We start from the raw sequence: 9,513 nt of genomic DNA on the forward strand, positions 1-9,513 counted from the left end.
GAACTGCTGAACTACTGACCTTCCACAGCCTGCAGTTCAGCGTCTTAACCACTTGAGCCACCGCAGCTAGTACTCAGGGCTAAAAGAGCACCTACCGCCCATGCGCGCATCCTGCCACCGAGATGCCATGTCCCATTGGCGTTGTTCCTGCAGATGGGATACCAGTGGGGGTGAGTCAGGGGGCGTGTTGCTCCAGCGTGAGTCTGCTTCAGCTGCTGCTGGAGCACTTTCCGTGGCTTCAGGTGCGGGGTTGTCAGGAGCCGGGAGCTCATCCCCAGCAGTCCTTTGCTCTTCTGCTGGAGCCAAGTGCTCAGGTTCAACAGCAGCCTTGACACCTAGTCTAACCCCATGCACAGTACAGGAAATTCACAAATACCCCCCCCCACACACACACTGGAGAAGACCCTGATGCTGGGAAAGATTGAACGTCAAAGAAGACGGGGACGGCAAAGGATGAGATGGTTAGAGAGTGTCATAGATGCAACTAAACAAAACATTGCAAGAGTGTTGATGTTTTAAGCATGCTTTTATTTTAAGTAAAAACCTTTGTGTTTGTGTCCTTTATAAAGCTTATATCTCCTCTACCTGCTATTACATTTTATGACACACGTGGCCCGGCCTGACAAGGTCTGATTTATGTCAGATCCGGCCCTCACAACAAATGAGTTTGACACCCCTGCTCTAGGGCTTGGTCTCCAGGACCCCCAATCGTCCTTGTCGCTCTCCTCTGCACCCGCTCCATTCTGTCCACATCCTTTTGGAAGTGAGGCCTCTAGAACTGCACACGATACTCCAGGTGCGGCCTGACCAATGTCGTGTACAGCGGGACAATGACATCTTGCGATTTGGATGTTATGCTGAAACGTATGGCAAAGAATTTAATGATTTATCTCCTTCGCCGTTTTCTTTGTTAAACAATCAAATCAAGCCACGAGAGAAGGCCGGCAGAGAACCGTAGAGCCCAGATTGAAGTGTAAAAAACCCTTTCCCCATCCTAACGATGTGATTCCGCTCTGCCGGCATTACTAACACCCGCCTTTCCGTGCAGTTGTGGGTTTCTATTTTATTTTTTTAAATGTCTAAAGTGATTTTTCCACTTTAGCTCATCGCCATTAATGGTTGGTTCTGCTTCCCTGATTTCTGATGAGCGGTTTGTTGCGAAACTCCTTGGTGGTTTTAAGCTCTCGGTCCTGGTAAGCGGTAAGCAGCAATCAACAGTCGGGCCTCTCGGGTTGAACATATTTCCCATTAATTGGAGCTAATGGTTCTCAGAGGCCGTTTCCCATTGTCCCCGTCTTGTTACCTGCTGGCAGGATGGCTTTGCTCCCTTCCCTCCGATCCCACTAGTCCGTCCTTCTGTTCTTCTGCTTGAGCATTGTCCTCCTTTCCTCATTTGTTTCGTACAAAACCGAGCCGTGTCGGAGAAGCCCTGGCTTTGTGACAGAGCGTCTGCCTCGCAGGCAGAAGGCCCCCTGGTTCAGTCCCTGGCGTCTCCAGGCGTTACAGTCCCGGCCCGAGACCCTGCAGAGCCAGTCAGTGGGCACTGACGCAGTAGAAGGCAGTTTCCCGCGTGTTCGACGGTGCGCTTATAAAAATGGACAGCCGGATCCTAGATGCATTGACCCAGAACTGAATTCCATGGGGCTTATTCCAAGAGAACGAGGCCTAGAGCTGCAGCCAAACAGTGCCCTCCTAAGCAGAGTTAACACCCTTCTCAGGCAGTTTGGTGGAGTGGTTAAGTGCGCTGACTCTAATCTGGGAGAACCGGGTTTGATTCTCCACTCCTCCACTCGCAGCTACTGGATGACCCTGGGCAAGCCCTAGTTCTGTCAGAGCTGTTGAAGGGGCAGTTCTGGAAAGAGCTATGGGGGGGGGGGACGTGCAGATCTGTCCTCGGAGAGGAGGGAGAGCTTGTACCTGAATAAAACTTGGTCTTAAAGGTGCCACTGGACTGTTTTGCAATCTCCTCCTCCTCCTCTGCTTCTTCTTCTTCTTCTTCTGTTGAAATCAACGGGCTTAGAAGAAGAAGAGAGAAGAGATTGAATTCATACCCCGCCCTTCACTACCCGAAGGAGTCTCAGAGCGGCTTACAATCTCCTTCCCCTTCTGCTCCCCACAACAGACACCCTGTGAGGCAGGTGGGGCCGAGAGAGCTCTTTCGAGGACTGCTCCTGAGAGAACAGCTCTGAGAGAACTTGTGACTGACCCAAGGTCACACCAGCAGCTGCATGTGGAGGAGTGGGGAACCAAACCACAGCTGAGCTCCAGTCACACAGGGTCGGTCCTTGTGCCGCTGCCGCTGCCAAAGGAACGTTTTAGAAAAATCTGCCCAGCCAGTCAAACCTCCAGTAGTCAAGCCTAGCTGAGCAAAAGCCCTGCCTGGCCCCACCCATTCTGGCACTGTGGTGCCTGGGCCCCCCTGCTTTTTGGTATCGCCCTGCAGGCTTCTTGGGCTCTTCTAACTTCAGCTTGTTTAACAAGGAGGGGGGTGTGGGGGGGGGAACCTCCAGGGCAGCTGCCCCCCCGCCTCTCTGGCAGTCTGGTGCCAGTGGGATGCCTTAATTCTTCTTCTGATGCCACCTGGTTGTTTACATTTCAAGGAATGGGCATTCTGTTATGGCCGCATGGCTGAGTTTGGATTTTGGAACATCTTGGAACTTCCCTCTTCTTTTAAAACTCCTGTTTTGCTTTTGTTTCTTTCAGTGGTCGTTTCGTAGAAAAAGAGGTGCAGGAGCTCATTAGCATAACTCACTATCATAACTCATTTGCATAGGCCACACCCCCTGACATCACCGGAAGTATGTGAGAAGGCAACACCCACCGCTCAGGCTCCACTGGACTGTTTTGGATTGCTAGCTATTGGGGGGGGGGGGGGAGCGGTGGTTGTCCACGTTCCTCTACGGAACTACGAATGCTTATCAGACAAAACCGTGCTCCTGTTGTTTTGCATTAGGGCTTATCTCGGTACGGAGCCTCGGGCGTCCCCTTATCTTGCTTGGGGATATCAGCTCTTTCCACTTGCTTCAGCCTCCGACTCGCCCGCCGGCCATGTAAATACCTTGGCTCTTCTCCCAGTGAGGAGTGCTTACAGAAACAGCCTTTCCCGTCCCGGGGGTCCCCGACCCTTTTGAGCCTGTGGGCGCTTTCGGAATTCTGACTCAGTGTGATGGGCCTAGCCACAAAATGGCTGCCGCACGAGGTGGAGGCAGCCACAAAATGGATGCCGCCCCTTCCCCTCAGTCACACAGTGCGGCGGTGGCAGCTGCCGCCAAAGCAGTGCTTGAAAGCATCGGCACAGCCAATCCAATCTCCAGCGGCCAATCCGAAGCCGCGCTGGGGCAGAGTCCCACCTGGCCCTGCCCACCTTCTAAAAACTCTTGGGGGGCATCGGGGAAAGTGTCCAAGGTCACCCTGGCCCCCGCGGGGGACCACGATGGCGACCCCTGCTGTATCCCTTTCAGGAAGACAGAAGTAGTTCATTTGAATCCTGGCGTGGCAGACATCGCTGTTTTTACATCCGTCTGCTGCCCCGAGGCAGTTGGTGTTACTGCTTGATCTTCCAGCAGCGCTGGAAATCAGCTCACTGCTGATGAAGAGAGAACGGCGCGCGCCGGGGGCCCTTTCAACAGCGCTTGTCCCCCGCACAAACGTGGACGTCCATGACGTGACAAGCATCAGCTGAAATAAAGTAAGAAACTGCGATAGGAAGAATAATAATAATAAGAGTTGCTGCGACGCCCCTGAAGGTGGGGGAGAATGCTGTCAGAACGCTAAAGGATGTTCCATTTGAAGTAAGACAACGCAGAAAGAAATACAAAGAACTTGTGCTTTTCCTCCAAACAAACTCAATTGGATATAAATGGCTGTTTCCAGAAGGAGTAATATTCAAGATCAAGGAGAAGAAGGTCAAGATTGACTCTGTTCTTAAAGCTCAAGAGTTTCTAAAGGAGCAGCTGGGAAGGCCAGAGGACGAGAAAAAAAGAAGAGGACGCTAAGTCCAGTGGAGAGCTGGGAACTGGTTCGTCTGGTGAGGACTCTTTGTCTGATCTGCTTGGGGAAGCCTTTTATTGCTGCCTTCGTAGGCCACGTTTTCTTTCCCTTTTTCGGAGGAGGGGGGGGGAAGGGGAAGATGACGGAGATCTACTAGAACGACCCCCTGATCTGCAAAAACGGACTATCTCTTGCCTCATGGCTCTCCTAAAATAAGACATGACTCTGGGGGACAAGGGAGCCGAGGCGGCGTCATCAGCGTTACCTCCGTGAGAAGAGCCTTCCGCTTCTCCGTCATGTTCCCGGGCAGCCTCTATTAGAGTACTCGCTGCTAGGTCGGACCCGCTCAGACACACAGTCTCGGGTCGCTCCCTGCCCTGTGCCGGGCTCCGTCGCTCAATGTTTTCCATCAAAATGGCTGCCGCCATGTTTGGAGACTCCTGGAGCGTGTGGGAGCTTTTGGCGCGCTTGGCCGCGCTATGCGCATCTGCCTGTCGATCGCTGCCGTCCAGGCCTCTTTTTCGCCCTGCGCGATCTTTTCTACTTTCCTCCCCATCGATTTCCCCAGAGGATAAAAAGCCATCAATGTCTCCCTTGCGTGCCATAGCCGCTGTTGGGAGAGGAGTCTCGCAGAAAGAAACAAAGTGACAGTTGAGGGTTTTTTTTTTGTGTGTGTGTGTGTGTTTTGCCCTCTTCTGGGCAGAGAGCAGGGGGTGGAGGGGGAGGTATTTGTGAATTCCCTGCATTGAGCAGGGGGTTGGACTAGATCACCCCGGAGGTCCCTTCCAACTCTAGGATTCTAGGAAGGTCACCCAACTGGCGGCATGTGGAGGAGTGGGGAATCAAACCCAGTTTAGAGTCCTGCTGCTCTTAACCACTGCGCCAAATTGGAGAGACCGCAGCAGCCTGTTATTTTTTTTTTAATGCTCAGAGTGCTTTAATAAATTAACAGCTTCTGAAACGGCCTTTCCTTTCTTACGACTCATGTAAGTGCCAGCTGCCATATGAATTATCCCACCTTTCTCCCCAAAGAGCTTGGAAATCGTCTAATTTTATCCTTCCCAGCAACCCTCCGAGGTAGGCTGAGTTGAACATGACGGATGAGCCCAGACCTGCCCAGTGAGCTTTATGGCCGGGCAACAGTTTATTTATTCACTTCATTCATGCCCTGCCTTTCTACCCAACGGTGACCCAAAGCAGCTTATGCCATTCTCCCTTTTATCCCCACGATAACCCTTTGTGGTCCATTAGGCTGAGAGGACGGAGTGGGGCTTCAGACCTGGCTCTCCAAGACACAGTCCATCATTCCGAATGCGACACTGTACTGACTCTTTGGTCTGATCTGAACACAATCTTAGGGTGCATTCACAGAAGCCTTGTGTCCAGATCACGGGAGGTGGTCGTTCCGCTCTATTCTGCTACGGTCAGGCCCCACCTGGAGTACCGTGTCCAGTTTTGGCTACCACATTTTAGGAAGGATGTTGACAAGCCCGAGCGTGTCCAGAAGAGGGCAACCAGGATGGCGAGAGGGTTGGAATCCAAGTCTTACGAGGAAAGAAGGGTTGATTTCTTTTAGGATGGACTGATTTGATCTTCTTGCAGTCCAAGGGACTCTCAAGAGTCTTCTCCAGCACCATAGTTCAAAGGATCCTATTCTTCGGCGCTACACTGTACTGACTCTTTAATCTGATCTGAACACAATCTTAGGATGCATTCACAGAAGTCTTGTGTCCAGATCACGGGAGATGGTCATTCCGCTCTATTCTGCTACGGTCAGGCCCCACCTGGAGTACCGCGTCCAGTTTTGGCTACCACATTTTAGGAAGGATGTTGACAAGCCCGAGCGTGTCCAGAAGAGGGCAACCAGGATGGCGAGAGGGTTGGAATCCAAGTCTTACGAGGAAAGACTGAGAGAGTTGGGTCTGTTTAGCCTGGGAAAGAGAAGGCTTAGAGGGGACAGGATTGCAGTCTTCAAGTATCTGAAGGGCTGTCATGTAGAAGATGGAGCGGATCTATTCTCTCTTGCTCCGGATGGCAAGATTACGTCTAATGGGTGGAAATTACAAGGGAGTTGTTACCGGCTAAATATCAGGAGAGACTTCCTAACTTTAAAGAGCGGTTGATCAGTGGAACAGACTGCCTCGGGAGGTGGTGGGTGCTCCTTCGCTGGACGTTTCCAAGCGGAGGCTGGACGACCCTCTTTCGGGTATGTTGTAGGGCTGTCTTTCGGCTGTGCTCCTGCAGAGTGCAGGGGGTTGGACTAGATGACCTGTGAGGTCCCTTCCGACTCTAACATTCTATGATTCTATGAACTCGGGTTGTCCGAATGCAAGTCCAGCGCTTCAGCTGCTGTGCCGACAGATTCTCTGGTCTTCATACAGGGGAGGAATTAAAAAAACACCCGCATCACAGCTTTGTTTTCCAAGGTTGTGCACGAGGAAGAATAATTCTTATAGCCCCATCAAACCTCAGTTCTCGTGCCGCAGCTGTTTGTTTGAGGCTCGTTCCAGCCTGGCTTGTTCTTCTCAGATGTGTTTGTTGGGTCGCCTGAAGGTGTCTCAGGAAAGGCACTTCCCATAATTACAAAGGAACATCCCTGCGGTTTGTGAGCGCAGAGCCAATACCTGCTGGGCAGTAAATGGATTTCTGTCCTCCCTCCCGAGCCGCATTTAACAAATTTGGTTCTTGTGCGCTGGTAATGCCTTCTAAGAATCCTTGGGCCTCCGAAGGAGGTGTAAATACGTTAGGAGGTTAGTGTGTGGGGGTGGGGGTGGTGTCCTTCGCTCCCCGGTTCCTTCCTTCCTGTGACAAATTCCTTGCTGAAATTGGATGAAGCACTTTTTTCTTTCTTTTTTGCTTTCAAATAGCTTCCGCACCTGTGAGGCTGAGGTCCACATTCTGACAGCTAACAAAAGAAGCCGGCTTTGCAGCTGACGTTCCAGTCCTAAGAAGTCAAAAGTCCAGAACAAAGTTTGAGTCCAGTGGCACCTTTAAGACCAACAGTAAACAATGGTGATATGATATCACAGTACAATATGATCATGAAACAAAAAATGCACTTGTATAAATAACGCAGACAGAAAAGCGCCCAAATAGTATACAAAAAGTAGTGAAAGACGTTTATATAACAAAGTGACACAATGCTAGCAAAGGAATAACAAGAGACTACATGTATCAGTAATTGCAAAAATACATAAATATCATACAAAAATACATAAAGTAATACAGAGAAGAAACTGGCACAGAAGACACAGGGACGAAGACTCCAGATTTCAATCTTCGTTTCGATAGCTCTTCTTCAATTACTTCATTATACTTCATAAAGCGCTCGTAGTATACAGAAACCTTCACAACAGTATATATACAGGGGTCATTTTGTAGAAAAAGAGGTGCAGGAGCTCATTAGCATAACTTATTTGCATAGGCCACACCCCCTGACATCGCCGGAAGTGTGTCAGAAGGCAACACCCACCCCTCAGGCTCCACTGGACTGTTTTGGATTGCTAGCTATTTGGGGGGGGGGATGCGCAGATCTGTCCTCGCAGAGGAGGGAGAGCTTGTACCTGAATAAAACTTGGTCTTAAAGGTTCCACTGGACTGTTTTGGACCAGGGGGCTGGGGGGGAGCTCTGTAACTTACCTGGCTGCTTCTTGCTCTGACTGAGGGCTGCTGGGAGCAGGGGTTGGGGCTTGTTGCATGTGCCCGCCCCCTGGGCTCTTTACTGCCGGAGCTCCGCTCCTGTGCACTCCTGCAGGAAATGACTCCCATGCTCAGGTTAGAATTGTGGTTTAAATCTGGGGCCTTTATACGAACCCACCAAAGGAGCTCCCGTTCTGCCACGGCCTCGCAGTGTTCCCTCTAAGCTGACTTGGTGTGAGCTAGCTCACAGTTTTTTGGCCTCCAGCTCACACATTTTTGGCTTAGCTCAGGAAGGATGGGGCCTCCAGAGCAAACCAATCTATGCAGTAGCCAAATCGCCTGCTCACAACTTTAAATGCCAGTAGCTCACAAAGTAGAATTTTTGCTCACAGGACTCCACAGCTTAGAGGGAGCACTGCCTGTGAGTCACGGCGCATAAATATTACACTATGCTCCATTTGTCATGCAAATTGCTTTGTCCAAACGGCCCGGCCTGCCTGTGAATATTAACCCAAGGCTTAATCTTTCAATTACAGTTTGCCTATTTTTTTAAAAAAAAAATTAGGAAATGAGAGCCGAAGCGATTGCCAGACCGCTGGAGATAAACGAGACGGAAAAGTTGATGAGAGTCGCTATCAAGGACATCTTGGTAAGTATTCAGCCCCAGCTCGGTATGGGCTTAGTGGGAAATCGATTATCTTATTCAATAGCCGTTAATTCCAAAAGTGCTTTTTTTTTACAACCCCCCACCACCACTTTCCTGCCTGGCCGTGGGTCAGGAGCTCTGGCGAGCATGTTCAGCGCAAAATGCCTCTTGCGTCTTTCCAGCAGAAATGCGCCTCTGGTTATAATGTTTGTGGGTTGGTTTGTTTTTTAAGAAAGGACATAAAGAGCCAGACCCGGGGGTGGGTGGGCGAGGGCTCTGAACCCTCCTCTGCCTGGGCCTCTTTGCTTCCCACTGTCCTTTTTTAATTTGTATTGGGAGAAAATGCAATTTGGCCACATGAAAGTAAGCCGGGGAACAGGTGCAGGATGACAATAGCCCTGTTTCTTTAGATGCTAAAACCAGACAAAAACACACACCCACACACTCCTCCCTCCCTCTCTCTCTCCAGGATTAAAGAAAGTGGTTACTGCGGCTGGGTCTGGTGTGTCCCCCACCAGCCAGTTTGGTGTTGTGGTTAAGTACGTGGATTCTAATCTGGGAGAACTGGGTTTGATTCCCCACTCCTCCACTTGCACCTGGCTGGATGACCTTGGGCAAGCCGTAGTTCTGATAAGAGCAGTCCTTGAAAAAGAGCAGTTTCTGTCAGAGCTCTCTCGGCCCCACCTACCTCACAGGGTGTCTGTTGTGGGGAGGGGAAGGGGAAGGAGTTTGTAAGCCGCTCTGAGACACCTTTGGGTAGTGAAGGGCGGGGCATAAATCCAATCTCTTCTTCTTAACTTATTGTAATTTTATTGAGAGCCAGTTTGGTGTGATGGTTAAGTGCGCGGACTCTAATCTGGGAGGACCGGGTTTGATTCCCCAACTCCTCCTCCACTCGCACCTGGCTGGATGACCTTGGGCAAGCCGTAGTTCTGATAAGAGCTGTCCTTGAAAAAGAGCAGTTTCTCTCAAGAGCTCTCTCATCCCCGACTGCCTCACAGGGTGTCTGTCTGTTGTGGGGAAGGGAAGGGAAAGGAGTTTGGAAGCCGCTCTGGGACTCCTTTGGGTAGTGAAGGGCGGGGTAGAAATCCAATCTCTTCTTCTTAACGTATTGTAATTTTATTGAGAGCCAGTTTGGTGTCGCGGTTAAGTGCGCGGACTCTAATCTGGGAGAACCGGGTTTGATTCCCCCCTCCTCCACTTGCGCCTGGCTGGATGACCTTGGGCAAGCCCTAGTT

The 9,513-nt window shown here is 50.8% G+C and overlaps 1 protein-coding gene across 1 annotated transcript in view; it reads left to right on the forward strand.

Moving 5' to 3' along the window:
• CLUAP1 (clusterin associated protein 1) overlaps positions 1–9,513 on the forward strand; it is a 77,881-nt gene that overhangs the window by 22,286 nt on the left and 46,082 nt on the right. Inside the window, exon 4 of the mRNA XM_015413551.1 lies at positions 8,195–8,278. Coding sequence (XP_015269037.1) covers positions 8,195–8,278 — 84 coding nt within the window. The remainder of the gene's footprint in view (positions 1–8,194; positions 8,279–9,513) is intronic.

Source organism: Gekko japonicus, unplaced genomic scaffold (genome assembly GCF_001447785.1).
Source record: "Gekko japonicus isolate JY-2015 unplaced genomic scaffold, Gekko_japonicus_V1.1 scaffold1098, whole genome shotgun sequence".
In the NCBI taxonomy this organism is placed as follows: Eukaryota; Metazoa; Chordata; class Lepidosauria; order Squamata; family Gekkonidae; genus Gekko; species Gekko japonicus.